Source organism: Anabrus simplex, chromosome 3 (genome assembly GCF_040414725.1).
Source record: "Anabrus simplex isolate iqAnaSimp1 chromosome 3, ASM4041472v1, whole genome shotgun sequence".
Classification (NCBI taxonomy): domain Eukaryota; kingdom Metazoa; phylum Arthropoda; class Insecta; order Orthoptera; family Tettigoniidae; genus Anabrus; species Anabrus simplex.
The window spans coordinates 80675884-80702755 of record NC_090267.1 but is presented as its reverse complement, the minus strand read 5'-3'; the positions used below and the strand labels follow the sequence as shown (position 1 = coordinate 80702755).

The following is a 26872-nucleotide window of genomic DNA, read 5'->3' as shown; positions in this document are numbered from 1 at the left end:
GTAGAGACAAATTATTTTCTCATCAAATACTGGAAATTTTGACTTAATTAAAGAAATAGAGTTTTCATTACGTTTTTGCATGTGGATACAGTCTTGCACCAAATGTAATTTCTAAGTGGGCTATGTTTCTTAACCACTCATAACTGGGATGTGTGAGGCCCCCTATTGAAATAACTGAGATCCAGTAACAGGTCTCTTCTTGCACGAAATTTTTATCTCTTTCTTGCTATTTTCTGTATATTGGATCATGGATACAGAATTATTTCACGAGCTTCGAAACATATTCAGAAATATAAGTTATTAGCACATAATGTTAATGTTATTGGATTTTACGTCCCACTAACTGTGTATTTGAGCACCTTCACCACCGGACTGAGACAGGATCGAACCTGCCAAGTTGGGGTAAGAAGGCCAGCGCTCTACCATTTGAGTTGCTACTCAGCCCGGCTATTAGCACATAACAATAATTATAGAAAATATGATTTTCATTCAGTCATTTATATCTGACACCTTTTTACTGTACGAGCTGTAATAATGGAGATATTCAAGGGTTTATTATGAAGTGTGTCAACAGTCAAGCATTGCTGACGAGGAAGTATTGTTATGCCATCACAGTAGCAAACTAACTGGCTATGATGGTTGTTGTCATTATTGTCTTTATAATATGCAAAATAATAATAATGTTATTTGTGTTACCTTTCACTAACAATTTTTACGGTTTTCTGAGACTCAAGGTGCTGTAATTTTGCCCCATAGAAGTTCATTTACGTGCCGACAATTTATAGCACCACACACGTTTCCATAATATGTTGACTGCACTTTAATCAGTACAGTGGTTCTACTTCAGATACTGACAACACGAACCCTGTTCCCGTAGTGAACCACTATAATTATTATGTGCTAATAGCCGGGCTGAGTAGCAACTCAGATGGTAGAGCGCTGGCCTTCTTAGCCCCAACTTGGCAGGTTCGATCCTGTCTCAGTCCGGTGGTGAAGGTGCTCAAATGCATTATTATGTGCTAATAACTTATATTTCTGAATATATTTCGAGGCTCGTGAAATAATTCAGTATCCGTGATCCAATATACAGTAAAAACATGGTAAGAGACAAAAATGTTGGTCGGTCACTTGCTTTCTTGGCTTACGCTGTGTGAACCATCAACGATAGACCCCAAGTGTAAGGAGACGAATTGTAGAGCATAGATACCTCTACAAAAAAGTCCTGGATGGTATATACCTATTTCCAACCGGTTGCCCTCCAGAAGCGATTTTATGCTATAGTCAGCGGTAAAAAAATACAACTCCTTAACATTAAATAAATATTTTGATATTATCCTTGAATTCCTCATCTAAATAAATTGTTTGACCTCCTCCAGTATTTTATAAGGATTACAATAACCTTGTCAGGATGTTATTTGGATGAATGGTTCAGAAGTTATGACCATTTTAGACTGTAGTGGTAATAAGTGTCAGCAGGACGGGCGAGTGCTGTCCTCATATGACATGACGTCGCGCAGAAGGCGGCCAGGGAGAGAAAAAAGTGAGCACGATGCGGGAAGACACCCCCCTGGGCTATTAGTACCCAAATAGGTATAGAACACCTACAGCCAGGATTTTTTCAAGCCACCTGTATCATGGGAAACAGATGCCTTTTGCAGCCACCCCTAACACAGAGTGCAGACGCTGGTAGATGGACTTTTGTGGTATTACTTGCACTAAGGTACTATCAGCCCTCCCGAAGAGCCTCATCTGCCTGAAGCTCTTGGCCTCTTTAGATTTTCATATTTATCCGTGAGTCCAGGGCTGCCTCTTCCACCATCTCCACTCTACTGAAGTCCACCTTCCCCACTGTAGATACCATTGAGGTCTTCAGTCATAAGCCTGAGCTGGGACTCTTACCAGATGTTACACACTGGTTCAGTATACTCTGGGACTCCCATAAGTAAGGCTGCCTTGGAAGAGGGTCCCTATCTGCTACCTCCTTACTACAATCCCTAAATACTCTCATAACCATGTGAAGAGAGTATTATTATTATTATTATTATTATTGTTATTATTATTATTATTATTATTAACAAATACATCGCAATGGGGAAATATCCCAGTGGCAGTGATCATAATGATACATAATTTCCGAACGAGTACAACAAGTGATTCCATGGAAAGAAAATATTACGGGAACATTCTAAATTTTAGTCTCATATACAAATTGATACACATCTTTAGTATTTCCAGTGCTTAACACTATGGCTTACAATACTATTGATTTAGCTTACTACTAGCTTAACTTTACAATACTGCAATATGCAGATTCGCACATATCTTACCAAGTATTTCAAAATTTTATACTGTGACTTATGGTAGATTAAGCAGTCCAGTTACTGTCACATATCTGCCAAGTATTCTGTTTTTTCCGTAAAATGTTCAGATTTTGAGTGTGTTTTACGGTTGTACGGATGAATGTTATTGTACGGATTTTGAATATCCATGCTTGGTTTCGCTTTCTGCGGTCAAATCGGTTTTTGTTTGACTTTCGATAGTAGCTGTTTTTCTGTAAAGTAGCTGGTAATGCGAGATGCAGCAAGACCCTTTACAATAACATATTGCTTGGATGCAGTGTTTGAAATTTGACCGGTAAATGTATCAATAATCACATCTAAATTTTAATATCGTATACAAATTGACACACAGCTTTAGTATTTCCAGTGCTTAACACTATGGCTTACAATACTATTGATTGAGTTTACTACTAGCTTAACATTACAATACTGCAATATACAGATTCACAAGTATCTTACCAAGTACCTCAACTGCTACTCCATTCAGTGAGATCAGAGGGTTCTTTTCCCGCATCGCGCTCGCTTGTTTCTCTCCCTGTCTGCCTTTTGCATGACGTCATGTGATATGAGACAGCGGTCGCCGGTCCTGCTGACACGTATTATCACTACAGTCTAAAATGGTCATAACTTCTGAACCATTCATGCAAATAATGTTGTGACAAGGTTATTGCAATCCTTATAAAATACTGGAGGAGGTCAAACAATTCATTTAGATGAGGAACTAGAGGATAATATCGAAATATTTATTTAATTTTAAGGAGTTATATTTTTTACCGCGGACTGCAGCATAAAATCGCTTCTAGAGGGCAGCCGGTTGGAAATAGGTATGTGCCATCGTGGACTTTTTTTTGTAGAGGATTCTATGCTCTACATTTCATATGCTTACACTTGGGGTCTATCGTTGATGGTTCACGCAGCGTAAGCCAAGAAAGCAAGTGACCGACAGACATTTTTGTCTCTTTCTACGCATTTACTGTATATTGGATCACGGATACATAATAATTTTATAGTGGTTCACTACGTGAACAGTGTTCGTGTTGTCAGTATCTGAAGTAGAACCACTGTACTGATTAAAATGCAGTCAACATATTATGGAATCGTGTCTCGTGCTATAAATTGTTGGCACGTAAAAGAACTCCCGTGGGACAAAATTACGGCACCTCGAGTCTCAGAAAACCGTAAATGTTGTTAGTGAGATGTAACACAAATAATATTATTATTATTTCGCATATTATAAAGGACAATAACGACAACAACCATCATAGCCAGTTAGTTTGCTACTGTGATGGCATAACAATACTTCCTCGTCAGCAATGCTTGGGTATTGAAACACTTTGTAATAAACTCTTGAATATCTCCATTATTACAGCTCGTACGGTAAAAAGGTGTCAGATATAAATGACTGAATGAAAATCATATTTTCTATAATTATTGTTACGTGGTAATAGCCAGGCTGAGTAGCAACTCAAATGGTAGATCGCTGGCCTTCCTTGCCCAACTTGGCAGGTTCGATCCTGTCTCAGTCCGGTAGTGAAGGTGCTCAAATACACAGTTAGTGGGACGTAAAATCCAATAACATTAACATTATTATGTGCTAATAACTTATTTTCAGAAATATGTTTCGAAGCTCGTGAAATAATACAGTATCCGTGATCCGATATACAGTAAAAACGATGGGAGACAAAAATGTCGTGCAAGAAGAGACCTGTTACTGAATGTTGGTTATTTCAAAAGGGGGCCTCACATATCCCAGTCATGAGTGGTTAAAAATTATAGCCCAGTTTAATATTTCATTTGGTGTGTTTCACGGTAAGGCTGTATCCAGATGCAAAAACGTGAAAACTCTTATTTCTATTATTAAGTCAAAATTTCCAGTATTCCATGACAAAATAATTTGTCTCTGCATAAGGACCGGGACATTTATTAGGATATGGCATTTTAATGCAAAGAGTAAGGAGCTAGTACTGAGAAAATATGCCAATAAGAAGGCTAAGCTTTGGGCTGGTTCATCAAGTAATTAAGTCTCCTGACACGTACGTTTTAATAATTTAATATAATTCCATAAAGATGTCGATATGATGCATATTTTCCTATGCCATTTGATCTATATATTTACTTCATCAGGAAATAAATAATTTTGAGTTGCATGGCAATATTTTATTTCTTATCGTAATACATGTCATGTATTTGATAGTTGATGTTCTACCTGCTCAGCATGTGATGAAATTTAACGCATTTTCACGTTTTTAAATCTATTGGAAGTGCCGTTACTTATCGAATCGGACTAAACCAGACTATTATTTGATGAAAGATTGAGAAGATGTTTCACAGGCACGAGAACTCACAGGCTTGCTGTACTGCGACTGTGTACCTTACTCGCTATCGTTCATACCGTGTGACGTCAGAGCGCTCCAGCCAATGGAAGCTTCAACCGCCAGAGTAGCCTACCTTATAATCTAGTTACCTTGCAATGAGATGTTCCCAAACAAGTAGCAGGCTGCGATTTTAAAGAAAAGAAATCCGTGAAAAGTAGCAGGCTGTGTAGAGAGAGAGAGAGAGAGAGAGAGAGAGAGAGAGAGAGTGTGTGTGTGTGTGTGTGTGTGTGTGTGTGTGTGTGTGTGACATTGGTGGTAGTTCTGAAACTCGTAGAATTGTGTGATGAATTTCTAAGCAATTTTGTATTTTTAGTGGGTTTGTAATGAGTTCATTCTGCTTAATTTCCTTGTTTTATACAATCACGGAAAGTGTTCCTAGTGTTAAGTGAAAACAGATGAGCACTCATCAAGATGTAATTTTTTGTATTTAATTTCAGGGGTGATCATAACATATACAGTAAAACCTCGATGCATCTTTTTCAGGGGGCAGGGGGAAAATGATGAACTGATATGATCAACATAAAAGATAGGGGGGAAAGCAAAATAATAAAATACGGGTACTGTATTGGGACATTTTCTTTATGTAAAATTATTATTATTATTATTATTATTATTATTATTATTATTATTATTATTATTATTATTATTATTATTATTATTATTATTATTATTATTATAATAAAAACAATAATGGTGCATGGCCTCAGGAGCCGGGTGCAGGTCTTTCAAGTTGTCGCGTGATAGGCTATCTGCGCGCATATGAAAATGCTGCCCTACCCAAGATGAATTCTAATGTTTAATTCGGCAAACAGACAGCCCCAAAACCGTTGGAATTAACCAAGGAACATTAAAATCCTTGACCCAATCGAGACCCCTTGAACCAAAGGCCAACACGTGCTAACCATTTAGCTCATACTATACATACCGGTATCAAAATATTGCAACTATGATATAGGCCTACGAGATGAAAATTAAAGTGTGACTTTTATGCCGTTTCATTTCACATTTCTTTACACATTTTGTAATAATTGAAAACCTTTAAGTTCAGTTCTCTTATTGCAAATTAAAGATACACGTGGATATTAGAGTGATGACCTGTATTTAGGAAAAGATTCCGTAGGCCCTTTTGTGAATGATAAGTTAGATACCCAACACGGTGCGGCTCCCGCAGCTCACCTCAGACGATGTCACAGAGGTTAGAAGTTCAACACGGCGCGTCTCGAACGATGTCACAACGGCTTGTGCGATGCTGCCAACTTACGAATTAGTTATAAGACTAGGCTATGAGAAAAGATTATTGGTCTGGCTTGGTTAGGTCCAGCTTGTAACAAGACTGTTGGGCAGAGGGCAACAAACGGTCAACAGGCATCTAGCATCTTGCATACTCCACAAGGTACGACGCGATTAATCACCCTGAGACTAAGTAAAACGTATCTGGCGTACTGCGCGATTTTCTCTTTTTTTCAACAAAGTTGGCAGCTCTAGCCAGTCTATACCAATACAGAAAATAGTGGCAAATTTGAGTTTTACGCTGTCTACGTTTTAATTCTTGTAAATAAGAATACTTCTAGGGGTCGGTTAGTGGGTCGAGGAGGAGCGTTGGCACCAGGAGGCTCGTAGTGAGGTTGCGCATGAATAACCTGCGCACAGCACTCAGCCTACAAGATCCTTGTTAAACACTAGCAACTCCGAATCGCTCGTACATTCTCGCATAACAGGTTGCCGCTATTATATGCTAAGAGTATTGAGCATTCCCTCTAAATTCAAAAAACTTTTATGTATATTTTTCGTACGTACGATCGATCAGTGCGGGAAAATTGTGACCGAGGACAAATAATTTTTCGACCATCGATGTGATAAAATGGTAGTTCGAGAAATGATAGATGCAGGGAAATTCAACATTGGTTTGTATGGAACATTTTTATGACCAAATAAATTGAACAATGAATACGGGAAAACGGCAGTTCCGGGAACAACGCATCGAGGTTCTATTGTATTTGACTTGTATTAGTATTGTTTATAATCCCCCCCTCTTGCCGTTTGTATATGGTGTGCAGTCCCTATGAGAGCCTTCGTTGTTCTGAAAATTATTTTCCTTGAAGTCAAACGTGGACAAGCTGGCTGGTGATCATGAAGAAGGTGGTATTCAGATGTATCAACTCTTTCTTCTCGCTCTTTGCCACCATCTCTTGACGAATGGCAGGAGGTACAATTCCAGCAAGGCGTAGGCCGTAGGCAACCGGTGATGATTCGACAAGTCTCGTAAAGTGTGACGTCCACCTGTTTGGTATGACAAACCGGGCACGCACATTCAGCAGCAGAATAACACAACATGAGTGAAGATGTCCTCAGGGTGCTTGGCTGTGCAACCCGTGTGGTACTTGTCAGTTTCCGCACCACATTGTTCCGAACTGACACTTTCTGCTTGATATTGAAGCAGTACTTCTTAAAAGTGAGAGCGTGATCTAAACTCACTCCCAAATACTTTGGGGTTGTACAGTGATCAAGATCGACTCCATCCCAGGAGATATGGAGTGGTCTAGAAGCCTCTCTATTCTTAAGATGAAAAGTGCAGAATTGAGTCTTGTTAGGATTTGGTTTCAACTGATTCTCCTTGTAATAGATAGTAAGTTCTTCCAGTGCATCATGCAGCTTTCGCTCAACAATCTCAAACTCCCTAGCTTATGCAGTAATAGCACGATCATCTGCGTAGATGAAACTTCCCGTTCCTTCTGGTAGAGGCTGGTCATTGGTGCAAACATTAAACAAGGTTGGTGCAAGGACACTTCCTTGAGGTAACCCATTCTTCTGGGATCTCCACCTACTTCTTTTCCCCTGAAATTCAACCAAAAATCTTCTAATTTGAAGGAGGTTCCTGACCATACGAGTTGATAATTTTTGTTATCATAGGGATTTTGCAGAAGTCAGTGGTGGACTGTATCATTAGCCACTGACAAGTCGATGAATACCGCCCCTGTCATTTGTCGTTTCTTGAAACAGTCTTCAATATGTTGTGTCAGTTTCAAGACTTGTGATGTGCAGCTTTTCCCCATCCTGATTCCAGCTTGCTGAGATATGAGGAGTGACTCTAGTACTCGTGTTAGTCGGTGAAGTGTAAGTCTCTCTAGCACCTTATAGATGGCATAACAAGGATATAGGTCGATAACTTTTAGGATCGCCCTGATCTTTGCCTGGTTTATGAGTGGCAATGACCCTAGCTTTCCTCCAGTTTTCTGGAGTTTACAGGACTGAACACAATTGTTCATTAGCTTGGTTAGCCATTTAAATGTTACAGGCCCAAAGTTCTTAATTTGTTCAACTCTGTATCGTTCAACCAGCTGCTTTACCCACATCCTCAATACTGTTTCCAATTCCAAAACAATGAAAGGTAGAGATAGAATACTCCTTTCTTGATCTGTCAGACTATTTTCTTCTTTTCCAGGCTTATTATGCCAAGGTTGTCTACCATTTAATGAGAGATGATGGGCAATTTGGTCTGCCTTCAAGTTGGTATGTGAAGCAGGTTGGGTAGGATCACTGTTAAGGCGATGTAGAAGTCTCCAAGCTTCTTGGCTGTTCCTGCTCATATCACACTCTGTCATAAGCTTTTCCCATAGTTCTCTTGTCTCAGAGATATAGGACAAAACTGCATCAGCTGCACAAGATGTTTCTTCACTGAATGGATTTTTTTCATATAGGCTACAGTATTCTTCTAATAATGTTGCTGTTTCAGAAGTTATTCCTTGGATATAGTTAGTTCTAACAGCCTCTCCGAATAGATGCCCCCGAGCAGGTATTGACAAGATCTACAAATTTCTCATTCTTGTGGAAATGGAGCAACTGTTCAGATTTTTTCATCTAGCATTGATGAGAACTCTATCCAGTCAGCTTTCTTGAAGTTGAAACAACATTTAAAACAAACTTGTTGAGCTCTGATTAATGTTAGTAACTGTTACATTATTGGTCTATGCTGTGAGTTAGGATTGGGGGAGTATACAGATTTGGTACATTTCTGAGCTAAACGTTCACTTACAAGTATGAGATTTGGATTATAACCTTGTTGCCATCTTCCACTGTTGAAAGAGTGTGGAAGTTTACTGTCATGTATAAGGGACAACTGATTGGTTTCAGCACATGAAAGGACTGCCTCTCTATTGCCATCATGCAAGTAACCCCAAGCGTGACTGTGGCTGTTCTGTAGAGGAGTAAATGTTAATCTTGCAGTGGGTGGCTTGTACATAGAGTTGATTACACAGTCGCTGAGCTCAAGAGAAATTATCTCAGTATCATCATCTGAATAGTGTGCACTGGCGACTTCTCTTTCGGGTCTTACAAAGACAGCGCTTCCGTGTTTCACATGTGGTCTTTCTGCAGCCAACAGCATGCCAGGAATATAAGGCGTCAGTGTTGTAAATCTCTATGGGTTTCCTGAATGTATAAACATCACATTTCTTTTATTATTAATAAGAAAAGCGCACAAATGTGCAGAGAGTTAAGGTTCATTGTTCTTTGCTATATTCCATTTGTGATTTAGTGCACTTGTGGCACTCACTGAAGTGGTAGTGCTTACAAGCCTTCCCACAGAGGCTGCATACACACTCTGGTGAGGGTTCGTGGAAACTGTTTCTCGTGCATAATTTGTGGTGGAAACCGTGCACTGCGAGCCTGGTTATGGCGCTCCGTAAATTCTTGTTTGGTCCCGTCCAGTTCCGATCTAGCATTGCATCTGTTGCATAGAATTCGGGCCAGATGTCCGCTCTCTTGTTTTTTTTGTCCCGAAGTAGGTCCGACTGGTTTCATCGCTGGCAGCTGTTGTCTGAACCTTTTAACCCTTTGAACCCCAAGAGTAAAAATAATTTTAATAAATTTTGTATTTGTGCTGTTCCATATTATTAGATCACATTCAAATGCATTTTTGCCATTTTCAAAAAAAATTCCCTCCTAGACTTGGATTTTTGAACGTCGAAGACAAAATAAACTGAAATTTTAAATATTCTACTCTACTTTATTAAGACATTACACAGTACTAGAAACATTACAATATCATAATTAAGACATTAAAGAGTACAAGAAACATTAAAATATAAAAATAACATGTTTTAGAACACTGGATGATGGGAGAAACGTCACATTACTTTAACAACTTTCCTTTACAAGAACTATCATTCCAGTAACAAATACAGTACACAAGTAAGGCTTACTTCGTATGGAACAGAGTGAAGCAATTTTTTGCTGGCTGTTAGGTCATCAGCCCAGAGGCTGGTTGGATCCTCAGACAGCACCACTAAAGGCTATGCAGCTATAGGAAAACCACAAAAAACAATGACAGTACCAAAATGAGGCATACTAGGCAAGACGAGGTGTGAGGCAGTTTGCCATTGCTGCAGTCAGGCACAAGTTTACATTACATTTTGCACATACTACTTGAGTGAATCCACCTGGGCAAAATTTGCATCTACCCTTACCAGAGTATCCCGGCCAATGTTCATACCTGTCGTACCGAATGTCATCATCTGGGCGGACTGCAAATGTTCGCCTTTTAGTGGGTTCTTTGAGTGCTTCACTGGAGTGATGTTTTCTACCTTTCCCTTGCCCTGATCTCGTAAGCGCACTTGCAATATTTGCCTGGAATTTTGCCAGCTAATATTGACATTTTTTATGTCGTTGAACCCGATGTCTACGGTACAACAACCATCCATTCACAAAGGCAACACTAATACACCAGTATATAATTCTAGTGTACCACTTCACTGATCTCAAATCAATTCTGTACAATTCCTGAAGCATACCAGCCAAATCTACCCCTCCCATGAAGAAGTTATACTCTTTTGTAACACTGGGGCAATCTATTTCCATGGTTACTTTTTGTGATGCATTCCACCTCTTACATTTCCCTACTGGATCAATTGCAGCATTAGCTAATATAAAATTCACTGCTTTTCTGTTATACCATCTTGTAAGTGCCACATTACTGTCCTTTTCCACACTCCAGTCATAGCTGCCTCTTCCAGAGCGTTTCAGTTCAGCTTCGGACATCAGGGAACACTTGCCCATCCTGTCATTACGTATTGTGCCCACACGGAATAATCCCCTTTCTTTCAGTGCTATGGCAAGTTGAAGAGAAGAAAACCAGTTATCGAAGTAAACTATGAAGTTTTTGTGTTCAGGAAGCTCATTTGTGAGAGCCACAACTATGCTCGAAGAAATACGGCTGTTTCATCTTCCGAGTCCTCAAACTCTGACAGTTCATTATTTCAGAATTAATTCCATCTGATAACTGTTCAAGAATATCAAGAACGTCCTTTTCGTTCCTTATGTGTGTCGGTTTCATGTTGGGTATTGGCATAAAACAAGTATAAAATGGAATTACAATCCGGTTGGTAAAAGTTAGGTTAGAATGATTTGTTTATACTTAACCCCAATGTAGCTTGAGAGCAACACCATTTTCTAATCAGATATATTCACTAGCTATGATATTTATTTCAGTTTATCGCGGTACATAATCTTACAACAGTACATTAAGTTGACAAATACACTAATATAAAAAGTTAACTCTCAATTAATTGTTCTGAAAAGTGATTTTGTAACACTGGCATAACTAGATCACAGCCAGCTGATTCACTTCACATACTAAACGCACACACTGCCACCTAGATCGGTGCTGTAAGTGGCATCTGTAGTCATTTTATGAAAACACATACCTGTAGCTTTATGGCAACAATGGGGTTGAAGGGACGACTCTAAATGAAAACTGGTGAGGTGTCCTTGAAATACACGTTGCTTAGGAGCAACACTGGTAGCGATAGGGTTAATGACATAGTTCACCTAGTATCTGTTGTTCGGCTGATGTTATACCTTCACCATTAACTGAGATAATGGTCAGGGCTGACTCTGAGAAGTGCCGTTTGTTTGATGGCATTATTAATATTAACAAGTCTGGTGTGAGAGAATCAGCCGTCTAGGAAATGTCCTAGTCTGTTGCCTAGGAAATGCCCAGATGAATTTAATCAATATTCTTAACACATCCTTTGGGGAGGCTTCTCTCTTGTTCCCCAATAATTCAGATTCCTTAATACTACAAGGTACAGTGGGTTGAGCCTTGTGTTGAAATATGTCACCATCACACAGAAATTTACACACAATTTACAGAATACCGGGTGAGTTGGCCGTGCGTGAAGAGGCGCGCGGCTGTGAGCTTGCATCCGGGAAATAGTAGGTTCGAATCCCACTATCGGCAGCTCTGAAAATGGTTTTCCGTGGTTTCCCGTTTTCACACCAGGCAAATGCTGGGGCTGTACCTTAAGGCCACAGCCGCTTCCTTCCAACTCCTTGTCCTTTCCTATCCCATCGTCGCCATAAGACCTATCTGTGTCGGTGCGACGTAAAGCCCCTAGCAAAAAAAAAAAAAAAAATTTACAGAATGCTGGAGTCTATTCTTGAAGCAACTTAGATTTTTGGGAAAAGGCTCTAAGACAGCTGAAGGTAATGGATTCCAGTCATCAATTCCTCTATTTACAAATGACTATTTGTCATAGTTTTCTGTGATCTACCTTTATGCAGATGAATTGCCCTGCTTATGTAACAGGGCTTTTCTAGTCAACTGTTCAACTCTCCCCAAGCTGGCTTAATCATATAGGCATTATACATTGCACGTAACAGTGTTCATACCCTTCTAGACCCCAATGTCTCCCACCCAAGTTTTTCCATCATACTTGTCACACTACTTCTAGGATTGAAATAGTTAAGCACAAATCTTGCAGCCTTTCGCTCTACTATCTCAAGTTCTTTAAATGAGTTCTGTTTGGTATGGATCCCATATGGCTGCTCCATTTTCTAGTACCGGCCTAATGAGTGATATATAGCCCTGCACCTTTGCATGGGAACTGTTGCCCTTTAGCACCCTCATCACGAAATGTAAGGAATTGTACGCTTTAGAAATTACACTTCCTACTTGGGCGTCCTATTTTAGATCCTTTACGTGGATTTCTAGGAATTTGCATGATTCACTTTCTACAAGAGTGTCCGATCCATGACAATATTGAAAGTCCACTTGCTTTTATTTCTTTGAGACTGCATTTTTGAGAATTTATTTTCATTTAGTTGAGTGCCCACTTCTGGAGCATATTTAAGTCAGCTTGTAATAACCTATTATCACCAGCATTATGTATTTTTCTATATATTATGCAGTCGTCTGTAAACAATCCGCATTCACTTCAAAATTAGTTCGGTAGATCGTTGATAAATGCCATGAGTAGGAGTGGCCCTATAACCCTACCCTGTACTACCCCCGGCGTTATAGAAACTTCATCGGAGTATTTAGTTCCCACCTTTACCCTCTGCGTGTGGTCTGTCTAAAATTTCCGAATCCACAGAATCACCCTTTTGTTGATGTTTACTTAACCAATTTTTGGATCAGAATGTCATGTGGTACTACATCAAGTGCTTTAACAAAATCAATTACAGTAGCATCAAATTGCACTAGTTTGTCTAATTAATTAATTAATACCTTATTAACGGTAATACCATTTTACATAACAGTAGAGAAGAATAAACAAAACAAAAACACACTAAAAGAAAGTTCAATGGAGTATAAGTAGAAAAATATGTACAGATATATACACAGGTTATATTACAAGTAATGACTCACTAATATCTTGTAAGAGCGACATTGGCTCTCGCAGAAAAAACCTTTTCTAAAACCATGTTGATGGCCATTAATGCACAAATTTTTCTCCCATTGTTCCCTTAGATATTCTGAAATGAGGTGTTCCATTTGTTATACAATGGACATAAGATTAATGGGTTTATATTGTCCAAGCCTGTTGCCCCTTTTAAAAATCGGGACTACAGTTGCTTTCTTCGAGTCATCTGGAATTTGCGTATTGTTGAGAGACACAGTAAATAGTATTTCCAAATAGCGTAGAATAGCTCTACCTCCTAGTTTCTATAACCTTTCTTAGCAACCTCGTTAATATGATTACCCCAATGGAGATCATTCTTTATATTAACACCTAGGAACTTAGTGTTCCCCATGAGGTACTATCATTCCATCAACACAGTAATTAAAACTGAGGAGACTTTTCCTCTTGGTGAAACTTACAGCCTAACTTTTCATACCATTGTCCACTGTCCGTCTCATGATATTGTCTATTCTCCCTGAGTCGCTCACAATCCTGCAGCTCATTTTCTACTCTATACAGTACCTCATTATCATCCACAAATAGCCTTATCTGTGATTGCAGTTCTTTACTCATATATACCAGGCGGCTCACGAGCGCCATACTTTCTACTTATAAATGTCCCGCATGCAGTAGTGATGCATGGCGTGCCTCATCACTTGTTAAGAAGTTATTATATTAATAAAAACCACCTTTCCAATACATGATAAAACCATTAATAGATATCGTAATTAGGACATGTTTCGCTCATGCTTAGTGAGCATCATTACCTAGAAATGACTTAATCCAAGGTAGGTCAGGGCCCTGATCCCGGTATATATAATGAAAAAACACCTAATAATTGATAAAATATGAATTTTTACAATTTAAAAATAATCAGCAAGATTTTATTATGTCTATTGAAACAAATAGTGACCATTAAAATTGCTTAAAATGTAAGTGGAATGAATGACGTGAAGATGTTACAATAATATGCTGTGAGTGATTGTTTGTATAAACCAATCATAATAATCTTCGCTCTATGGCATTAGACTGGTTGTAATTTAAAAGTTTTTCACATTAGGAGTGAGCTCTTGTAATGAATTATGATCTTGTTTCATAGATTAAAGGTGATGAGGTGTGTTGAAATCACATGTATTGGTTGAAAAACGAACTGTACAGATGGATAAAGCGTTTCCTAGGTCGGCATAAAAAACCTTATGAGACTCCCTCGCGTTGTATTTCAAACATTATTATGTATAGGTAGTGTATTATTATTGGGCTTCAAATGGAGAATCAGAATGGAGTGATCATCAAAACTCCAGTTCGAGAGGACCACCACCTTTTAAGTACCGTAAGTTTAACGTTTTCTTCACACCCATTTTACACTTATTACTTATCAGCCCAAGTTTCTCACACCACCTAATTTTTTCCATTACAGATTGGAACTTCATTGATGGTTTTCCCTAAGGTCACTTACAGTTTACCATGCACCTGTTACTTCTCTAACACAGCTTCTCAATTTTGTCGCTGCCCTCCCAACCATTTAAAATAAGGCACACACACCTAGCCAACTTTGGAAATAATCTCCAAGAGCGGAACTGCTAAATTGAGAAGAAATTGAGAATGCTGCTATTCTAAAATTTTAAATTAATCGGCGTTTTTCCATCACTTATCATGTACATTTCACCTGGCACGTTGTCTCCTCTCAAACTTGGTTTCTCAAGCTTTTTCGCTCCCCTCCTAGCCATTCGTGGGATGGTGTTTCTACAAAGACAGACAGTCAGCCTGAATTTTCAACGCAGTGATTTCGTCCTGTTTTTGAATTATCAAACTAAAAAATTAGTATGAGGTCCGCAACCTTACTTTAAGCACTTATTGTTTCGTTTACATCTGTTATCTTTTATTTTATTTTCTTCTTAGGTTTAGCACAGTTTTTGGATTCAATTATGTTTTATATTAACCCATTTGTCTCAGCGAGTTATTTATTGCTCTATCTAGTGATGTAAATATTGTATATTATTATTGTTTTTAATTCCACCTGTCTCTTTTGTTTTTCATTTGTTCCTTCATTATGTTTTTAGCACATTTTTAGCTTCTGTAAATTTCTTCACCCCCCCCCCCCCCCCTCATTTCACTGAAGATGGCTCAAACGAATCGAAACATTTTTGAATTTTATTGCTCCATCTAATTATGGAATTATGTTTTGTATAGAATTAGGAGGATAAATTTAATGTTTTTCCTTTGTAAAGTATACCAGCAAGTACGAATACTTCTCTAGCATCCCAAAGTACCTGCAAAATCCAAACTGGTGATGTTCAATCAGTACTTCATACTAATCTTAACCTATGGTATTGAAACCTGCACTCTCACTAAGAAGAACTCATCAAGGTTGTAGGTGTCTGAGATGAAGTTTCTGAGTTCCACAATTCAAAAAACAAAACTGGGAATGTTAAGGAATTACATGGTTAGACGCTGGGATTGAGACAACATTGTTAGATCGGGTCAGCGTGTCCAGATTGATGTGGTTTGGGCATGTAATAAAGATGGAGCCAACAAGGACAACTTACGCTAACTTGGAGAGACGTGTGTCAGGAAAATGGATGGTGGAGAACTGACACTAAGAACACAACGAAAACCTAGTATGATGGATTTGGTTAAAATTAGCAAAGACTGCCAGGAACCGGACCCGGACCTCTTACAGTTAACACACATATAAGAGGCGTAAAGAAATAAAAATATAAAAGGAATAAGGGCAAGAACATAAATTTATTATGAAGAGAAAATCATAAGAAGGTTGCATAGGCGAAACAAGGGAGCCAAAAATTAAATATATTATATTAATCATACGTGGCCCATAATCAAAGTACACAAGATTCACTGTTTATCACACACGCTTGCTTACCTTGATAAAAGACGTGATGAAAAGTTAGGTACAAGGGCTTGGCATCTACCATCATTAAGTGAAGAACATAAATTTAGGTGGGTACAAAGTATTTCTTTTACACACATAAAGTCTAAACAACCATAAGTTTAGGGAGTAACAGCACATTATCATAACATTCTCCCTTGCAGTTCATAAGGGGAGACATAAAGCTCTCAACAATAAAAATCCACGTCCCCCGAGAATACAAGATCATTAAAAAAAAGAACTTAAAACTGGAGAAGAGGGAAGGGTGCACCGAGCTCATAAAATTGAAGTGGAGAAAAGGGGAGGTTACCATGGTTTCACGCCAAACGACTAAGATAAAATGGAAAGGCGTCTCGCAAAGAATAAAACATATTAAACTAGAAAATGGATAAAGAAAACCAATGATGGCAATGTGAAACAAACAATAAATAAATTAGACACAAAAGGTATCACGGATCCAAGGGTCAGAACCCATAGCTAGGCCTAGGGTGATCCCTTATCAGGCATCTTAGCTGACATCTATTTAGATTCTTTAGAACATCATAAAATAATAAATAAAATAAAAGGCCTTAGCTTATGGCTTAGGTATGTAGACACATTCGTAATAAAACAATAAAGATCTCAATAACAGTAACAATATTTTAAATTATTTAAACAACCTAGACCAAAATATTAAATTCACCAAGGAAGATGAAGTCAGTGGATCCTTAAATTTCCTAGATCTCACTGTAACTCATATTAATGGCAACTTCGATTTTAAAATTTACAGAAAACCTACTCACAACAATCAAAAGTACTTCTTTACATCCTAACTCCCATAAATTGGCCACATTTCACAGTTTAATTTACAGAGCTTTAAAAATCCCTCTCACACCCAAGAACCTTCAAACAGAACTAAATTATATAAAGGATTTAGCAAAAATCAATGGATATAAACCTGAAATGATTAACCGTTTAATAAATAAGGTCAAATTCAAGTTAACAACAAACCTCATCCCTGACAAACCCAAAAAATCCAAATTCGTTACCTTCACCTACAACAATCCAAATGTTCACCAGATCTTGAACCCAATAAAAAACAAAAATACCAGCATAGCTTTTAGAACAACAAACACTAACCAAAAATTATTTTTTAATCACAACACAGTCAATTCAAGCAAAAACATTTACTCAGGATCAGGCATATACAGGCTCACATGCACGCAATGCAACGCCTCTTATATTGGTCAAACAGGCCGGAGTTTTCAAACTAGGTACTTAGAACACTATAATGCCATTAAGCACAATAAATTTTCAGCAATGAGCTCCCATATGAAAGAAACAGGACATCACTTCACAACAATAGAAAGAGACCTCACAATTATTAAAAGAGTAGACAAAGGAAAGTTGATGAATGAACTTGAAACCATCTATATATTTTTGGACCAACACTACAACAAAAATCTAAACCTCAATGATTTAATTGAAGTCAAGAATCCATTATACGAAAGTTTACCCAAATTATTGCAAACTCTAAATTCAAAACATAACTACATTCTTAAAAATCTTAAGTTAACATATTCTAGAACCTCCACTACGTTAACTAACTTGACTCCCTTCATGCCCGCCCCCACAATTCTCCCGCAACCCAACACGACTCCCTCCCTGTCCGACCATGTAAATCTCTCGCAACCAACAACACATAAATTTAACGCTCCGCCTACCCCCTCCCCTCAACCACACCCTCCTCCGCCAATCTCACATCGATACAATACCAGAAGTACAAATGTCAGTCATTCAACGCTACCATAGCAACTGCATTAACAGTCAAAGAAATAAATGAACCTACACATAACGTTATTTTTCTTCAACTAACCTTTCCATAACTGATTTACATCTTCACAGACGAAAGGGTAAGTGTTTTTATACATTTTCCATGTTTTGCCTTTCTTTAAACCCACTTTCTCTTCAAAAATACCTTCCTAAGCATTCACTCTCCTCTTGTTACAGACTTCACACCAAAGAGCTCTATCAACGTCAATAAACCTTCGACTTTCGTCCTTCAAATAAGATAAATACATCGATAGACAACCGAATGCTTTTTCCTTACTCCCACAATTATGTAAGGAAGACTGTTATCTTATCATAACACATTCAACTTTCACTCCTTCAGCCAGTTAAATAGACTACAGGCAGCTGAACAGCCATTTAAGAGATCTGTTGTCTTATCACAACATACGATATTGACATCTGTAACAGTGTATCAACTTTGCTTTTTCTTATCATCTTCAAGGAGGCACATTTCTGTTTCATTATAAAGACTGAGCTGTTTACTGCCCTACCCCAACAAGTTTTTCAACGCTCCGGAAAGTATATTCATGTGAACTTATGACATGCAGCTTGATACTGCAATTTTAGCCAAGGACATTCTAATATTTTGTATGTTTAGACTGACACCTATAATGATATCCTCTTTTTATGGCTTGTAAGAGCAATCAGGATCCTGATTTTTCACCATACAGGTTTGAATTTGAGGCTGATGATGCCCTTAATATGGGCGAAACATGTCCCTTAACATTTTATAATAATATTTAATTTTTAAAAAGATCTCTTTGTATTGAATAGGTGGATATATAAATAAACACTTGTAACATACTTTGTATTTACGTACATTTCAATACGGACCTAACATGAGAATTATAACATGTAATAGTACAAACGTACCCGTAACAAATCCGATTTTGAAAACTATCGGGTAGTTAGGAGCAGAATTAAGCAAGAAATCAGAAATTTAAGTACTTAAACTGTCTTTCAGGTAAACTGAATGCCAGGAATTCCTGGAAAGAACTATGCTCTCTTGGTATTGTAAAAGGCCAACAACAGCAACGAGAACCAACTGTTCCCCTAGACGAGCTTATTACATATTTCTCTGAAGAACAAATCGTGTTTAAACCAATCAATCAGGCAGAATTAAATACGAATAAACCAGCCATCCCTCCACTTAACCGTCCTCAATTTTCATTCCAAGAGGTCACTAGCAACCAAATTTTAAAAAAAGTACTATACTCTATTAAATCTAAAGCAGTAGGAGTAGATGACATCCCTATGCATTTCATATAATAGGCGCTATCCTCCCGATTATCACACATATATTCAATTACTGTCTTAGAAATGGAACTTTCCCTGCACTCTGGAAACAAGCTAATGTCATCCCAGTGCCCAAGATAAACGATCCTAAACTGACCTCTGACTATCGCCCAGTTTCTATTCTTCCAGCACTTTCTAAGGCTATGGAAAGACTGGTGTACGAGCAAGTATTGAAATATTTAAATAACTATTCTCTTCTTGACATATTAAAATCGGGCTTTAAGAAAGGGTACAGCACTGCCATGGCTTTCCTTAAAGTGACAGAAGACATCAGACTAGCTATGGAACAACGACAAGTTACAGTACTAACACTGCTGGATTTCAGTGGTGCATTTGATACAGTAGACTTGCAGCTACTAATTAAGAAAATGGAATCTTACTTGTTTGACCCTTTAGTGCTGAAGTTTTTACGTCATATTTGAAAGATCGGAGGCGGCGGGTGATAACTCGTGAAAGAAATTCAGAATGGCGTACAAGGTACCTTGGCACGCCACAAGGTAGTATTGTAGGACCGTTGCTTTTTACATTGTATATCAATGACATTTCATCTCCTCTAAAAACATGTAATTATCACCTACGTGCTGATGATCTCCAAATTTATTACCATTGCAGCTTAAGTGAATTACCAAACGCAGTCAAATGCATAAATGATGACATGAAAAAACTCAGTGAATATGCTCTCGCAAACAGACTTCTCATAAATCCATCAAAATCGCAAGCTATCATTGTCGGTTCCCAGAAGCTCCTACACAAGATCAACGATTTGATCATTCCTCCTCTACAAATAAATAATAGCACAATCCCTTACAGTAAAACAGTGAGAAATCTTGGGGTGACTATGACTGAAACTCTAAGTTAGACAGAACATATCAAAAACGTAAGTCAGAAGGTGTTTGCTACTCTACACCCACTGAAATTAAATAAAGATATTATACCACTAAATATGTGGCAAAGATTAACACAGACCCTAATTCTTCCTATCCTTGACTACTGTGATGTTATCTTGGTAGATGCTACTAAAGAACAAACTAGGGAACTGCAGCATATTATGAATTGTTGCCTTAGATTCATTTTTAACCTAAGGTATGATGTGCATATTACTCCTTATTATCAAGCACTGCAATGGTTAAAACCTGATAAGAGACGTGAATGTCATATACTTGTCTTAATACACAAACTCGTGCATAGTAACTCCCCCCCCAGTATATTTCATCTAAACTTCACTTCCTCTCTTCCTTCCATAACCGTAACACTCGCTCGGGCTCCACTTTAGCTATTCCTCTTCACCACTCTTCTGTGTATAATAAATCTTTTATTGTAACCAGTTCCAGGCTTTGGAATTCCCTGCCAGTAAGTGTCAGGGGCATTGACTCTTTCCTCAAATTTAAAATATCTTGCCGAGCCTTCCTGTTGAGAGTTATCAATTGAAGTGTGTATTGGTGTGTATTTTGAGCGTGTGATTGGTAATTGTAAAATTAAAAATTGTTTGTTAGTTTTATATAATGTAAACGTAAGGGTAGTTGATAAGTGTGTACATTGTAAGTGTGTGTGCAAGTGTCTGTGTAAGATAGAAAAGCGGACTGAAGTAACGAGCTAATAAGCTGAACATTGTGTGCGTGTGTAACTTAAGCTTAATTTAGGAAATAGTATAAGTAGTATAATTAGTAATAGGCAACCTTAATATTATTTGTTGTATTGTGGTTAAGTGTAAGAGAGGGCCGTGTGCCCTAACTTCGCCACATGAAAGAAGCCATAATAAATAAATAAATAAATAAATAAATAAATGTACGTATAAGAACGTCAACACACAGCACATAACAAAATAAACAACCGCTCTCGAGCTCAAACAGAAAATATGAGACGGAGAATTTCCAACACCAAAACGCACAGTAACAGGCAGGCCAATCGCGTTGTTAACTTGTATTCATACCACACAAATGTAGTGGACATGAAATATACAGAACACCCAATAAAATAATACAACATGAGCTCAAGCGGTTTGTTAAACAAGCGACATGAGTAAAAGTTCTCGGACGTCACACAGCAAACAATCTCATACACACACACATGAATCCATGTCGCCTTCTGTTCTCAAAACAAACAGCGGATCGATAAAGGAAAATACCGAAAGAAGTGTGAAAGCAAAGTTAACACAGAAATAAATTAGAAACACATGTAATGAGGGGAAACCTTTCTAACCCAACCATGGTGAGCACAGAATGAAGCAATAATAAAACCAAGAGAAGATTAAAGAATAATATATACCTGAATTACATAGGCAATTAACATTTTTGAAAGGTCGAGATATGCATAAAGACATCTTAAATCTGTTAAAATATCTCTTATAGGCCACAAAGGTGACTTGGAAATCCAATGCTTCTGTCTTCTCAAGTCAAAACTCCCCACACAACCTACCAGAAAGCCCATCAAGACGGGGCAGAAAAGAAATGCTTTGACCTATGCTAACGCATGAGATGCCATCTACCTGAATAAGGAAAGATTACGTAGTGGTAACAACACATGATGGGACAGATTAACAGTTCACAGTAGATACAAGAGTTCGCTAGGAACATGAAGACTTCAGAACAGGCAAACGTGCCATAAAATGATATGGTGCAGTTGAGTGAGAAGACCAAGAAACCCACTGGATGAATATCATAAAGATGGACATTGCAGATTGGGGAAGGACACCATTAACAACAGAATGTATCTCAATAAGACAGAGTGGAGGAGGCTTGCCAACGGTACCTGGGAAACTGGAACTGTAAAATGATTGATGATTATATACCAAGCGAATTGTCCATGCAGTTAGGGTCGCGCAGCTGTGAGCTTGTATTCTGGAGATGGTGAGTTTGAATCCCACCATCGGTAGCCCTGAAGACTTTTTCATGGTTTTGCATTTTCACACTAGGTAATTACTGGGGTTGTACCTTAAGGTTACAGCACTACCTTCCCAATCCTATCCCTTCCGCATTGTTTCATCACCGAAAACCTTTGAAGTATTAATGCAACATTAACCCTTTCCCACGGACTATCTTTGACTCACTGACTGGCGAAACCTAGAGCAATAATTTGCTTGTCAGGTATAGTTGTGGAGTACCTTCACTAAATAATTTATTCTGTAAAAACCACTTAAGATATTGCTTTCAAATTTTGTAACAATAGAAAATACACTATAGTTATTCTAAAGTGATACAATGCGATCACCTAATTACACGCAGGAACTCTCCCCCCCCCCCCCCCCCCCCCGTTCAGAATGATACATCAAGAAGCATCCAGTATGGTGCATAATGTTAAATTGCTTGTTCTTGAAGTCAGTCTGAATTGCTGGACCTGATGTGGCTATTATTTTCTTGATAATGCAGAGAACGCAGGAATTCACACTGAATCTCCCAATTTATTTCATTTTCGGGATCAGTCGGATGAAGATATTTTGATAGCAAATCATACTTCCTCTCGGACATGCAAATTATAAACAATATTTCACCGAATGGGATCGGAAGATAAATTGACATTAGTTGGAATATTATGTAATTAAGTAGAGGCTCAAAGTCCAAAACAGAATTAACTGGAGAATTAAAACTGATAATTATGTTTTGTAGAAGTAGGCCTAATATTTCCAAAGAAGACGGCACCTGAATGAACATTTCCTGTCCTGTGCCGTATTTCGATTTTCCTTCAGATTTATATCCCGTCGCAATTGCTTCCCATACCATTTTTATCATCATACCTACAACTTCAAACTCACTACCATTGAATTTGTCAACATATTGATCTAATTGGTAACAAATATCCTCCGCACTCAACTGGTTGTGAGCAGCCATGTAGCTGCAATGTGTTTACGTTCAGTCGGCTGTCTGTTCTATCTAAGAAAACTTATAAAAGAACACTTTATTTTAGGATTCAGTGCATGCCAGTTGTATCTAGGAAGCATAGGGAATTCACTGGTTCCAAAAAGTTATCTGTTCAGCAGACAGATGGCAGAGGAAGTAATCGGTTTGAAAGTCGAGTACGCTTTACTACGCAACCCGCGGGAGACAATGTGCAACTCCGGTACGCTTTACTACGCAATCCGTGGGAAAGAGTTAAACCAGTATCAAGGAAAGTACAAATAATATTTCATCTACTTCTCTATTTAAAAATACTGATAAACAACACTAATAAAACAGAATTTCTCATTTTTTAAACCAAAGTTTTTCAAAACATTACACAAAAAAAATTGTCTCTAGCTGTGTGAATTACCAGTTCATATGCCATTTTGATCTGAATACTCACAATTTATATATGACTCCCTGTAAATTCAATTTATCTGTACTTAATACTGCATATTCAACTGCAGATAGACTTCGGTGAAGTTGTTGTTCTATTTTGATTGCTTGAGGAGTGCATATTTGAGTTGGTGATTAATGTTCACTGTCTAGTATCAGAAAATGCTACTAACTGTTAATGTGCTATTCTGCACTTGCTCAGGCAACATGGTGTAAATAACAAAAGAACAATGGGATGATGGGCTCCTACTACCTACCTGTAAACATACACTTGTTTATTCCATTTTTGTTACATCCATTATTGATAGTGTCTGCTTGAGGAGTTACAAGGAACTGTTACAATGTTTGAAACAGGACGGGAGGTTCGTGCCTGGGGGTGGAGCTACGGAGATTGAGCTTGCACGCCAGATTGCTTCCTATGGAGAAACATTGCCTGGACTTGAGCAGTATGCTATAACTAAATTTGCTTCTGCCCTTGAGAGTTTTGTCAAAATTCTTGCCGAAAATTCTGGTGTGAAAGCAAATGAAGTTGTCTCCAAATTGTATGCTGTTCATGAAGAAGGCAAAAAGAACTTTGGATTTGATATTGAGGTAAGTTATTGGACCATTTCTATCTTTCCAAAATTTTTACTGTCAGCTTTTAGTAATTGTACTTTGTGAGCCGGTCAATATTGTCCTCATGATATTCGTAGTACAGCGGAACCTAGTTAGCAGATTTTCCCTTGGCTTGTTTTCCTAGGTAGAATGCCAATTTTTCTAACATTTGTTGTTAGTTGGTAATTTTAATTTAAGTTCTTTTACCTTTAGTTTGCAAATATCACTTCTGGGTAGAAGCTTATCATATTTGCTATTATGAACATTACTGTATAATGACACTGAGGTTTTTAATTATTTTTTTTTTACGATATTGAAGTGCTACAGAATAAACATCATTTGTCTTTCACTATAATGAAGAAGTTCCAACTTCCCATTCATTGTGAAAATGAAAAGTTTTGGTTTTCTTTCTTGCATTTGTGTTCATTGTATTGAAACCTTTAAAAATAACTCAATAATTAGCTTTAAAATCGTGCAGTATAGCACACTAAAATCAGTAGGCACATTAACAGAATCATGCTAAGGAACTTAGGTTATTGTTTTTGTGATTATCATTATGCAGGGATCATTCAAATTGGTTGGACAAGACAGAAAAATATTATGTTCTCTCACTAGCACATAACCAGATACCTATTACACTACTAGAGACGATGTTCTAGGGACATGTTGACATATTTTCTCATGTTCCATTTATGACAAAATGCACATTGATAAAAAATTCTAAACTCCTACCAGACATATGCAGTTGACTAAAATTTGTCCTGCAGTCGACCAGTCAGTTGGGATTGAAGCGTATTATCCTCTTTTCCTTGCTTACTCACATTAATGTACACCAGGATGGCTGGCAAGGAATCTGACAGAGGTATTGATTTCTACATTATGAAACTTAATACCATGCTTGCTAGTTTTGTTGAAAGCTGGCTTTACGGGAGATTGTACTAGGTAGGGAGAAGAGTGCTGCTTCAGTATTTATATCGTGGCACTGCTAACCAAAGGGAGTAAGCGAATTGTTTAAAACAGTAAATCCAGCTCAGTTTGAGCAATATTTACTTAATACGTGCATGTTTAATTAATATGTATAAATGAAGAGAGAAAGAATTGGAAATTAAAAGAAATGGAGGCAAACTTAAAGAAGTGTGGGGCTGCATATTTTTGTAGCCATCCTGAATGCACTTTGTGGACCCTGGAAACTTTTATAGAAATGTAATAAAATGTACACAGGGAATCATTATTCTGCATTATGATGTTTTATTTCTCATGTTAAACATAGGCATTAAAAAATACCAAGAGGTTGATTCTTAAGAATATACTTTTTTCACTATAACAAATTAATTGCTGAGGACCCCCAAAATTTTGTTATACTAGTATTTGACATTTCCTATCAAGGTTATTATATCATACTTCATATTTCTGTGTTGCTAGCTCCGCATACAGTGTTGACCAAATATTACCGAGTGAGGAGTATGGAGCGCTCAAAAACCTGTGCGCAGATAGTAGGTATTTCAAAGAAGTACAAATCTAAATAAAACTGTTTCATTCACTCTTCACTTAGGTAGCCTACAAGAATGTTTATTTTATGTTTAATTTGTTTCTAAAGGTTATTGGAAACTTTTGACCAGTAGTGTAAATTATAATGCATCATCTTTCTGTAGAGAGAAAGATTTGAAAGTGTAGCCTAATTCATACTTCTAGAATTTACTTCGCAACTATGGCGATTTATGGAAGGGTAAAGGGCAGAATATTGCGGCATATTTGATTATCTTGATCCTAAACCATAATTTTTGTATTGTGCACACCTGATATTTCTTCAAAAGAAGTGCACACAGTACGGATCAAACTCAGTAGTTCGACCTAATTGCTTTTTTCTTTGTGTAGGGTGAGGGTGCTGCAGTTAAGGATATGGCAGAAGCTGGAGTTTTGGATTTGTACATCATGAAGTTGTGGGGCATGAAATATGCTACAAATGCTGCGTGCACTATTCTGAAGGTCGACCAGATCATCATGGCAAAACGAGCTGGTGGACCAAAGGCTCCTCAGAGGTCTGGCGGCATGGACGAAGATTAATTGACTAAGATTTGAACTCCCATTCCAATAAATCGTGTCTCACAAACTTTGCTTACACAATTTTGTTATTTATAATGCGATTAATAAATAGTGTGATTGTGGCTTTTTAATTCCCTGTGTTTAAAAGAAAAGTTTCTTGCAGTATATTATTAAGTGCAGTTAAGATGTAGGAAACAGGTAAGTTTATTGTAGTTCAAAGACTGGATGAAGTTGTGCTTACTAACTCCATTGCTCTAATCCTGGCAGATTTATTTAAAACATGGTCTCTGTTCTGTATATCCCTGAATGCAAGGAGAGACTTCTAGTCTTAAACTGGAGTTTATTTTGTATTTGAGATGCAGGTTTTAATGGTAACCTATCTCGAGGTTATCTGTTTTGCCTTTCAACATTGTCTAAAAACCTCTGGAAATGAACTAAATTCCTCCACAACCGTCTCCGACACTCTCGTGACTCGAGATGTGTTAGATTATTGGTATTTTTTCTCTGAGCACCGTGATCAAATACATTTGCTCACATATTGTGAGATATTGGGTGTTAT

At 37.7% G+C, this 26872-nt stretch overlaps 1 protein-coding gene across 1 annotated transcript in view; it reads left to right on the top strand.

Moving 5' to 3' along the window:
• CCT8 (chaperonin containing TCP1 subunit 8) overlaps nucleotides 1-26444 on the top strand; it is a 155408-nt gene extending 128964 nt beyond the window's left edge. The window contains exons 8-9 of the mRNA XM_067142589.2: nucleotides 24031-24267; nucleotides 26146-26444. Of these exons, the coding sequence (XP_066998690.1) occupies nucleotides 24031-24267; nucleotides 26146-26334 (426 nt within the window). The 3' untranslated portion in view covers nucleotides 26335-26444. The remainder of the gene's footprint in view (nucleotides 1-24030; nucleotides 24268-26145) is intronic.
• Nucleotides 26445-26872: the final 428 nt, after the last annotated feature.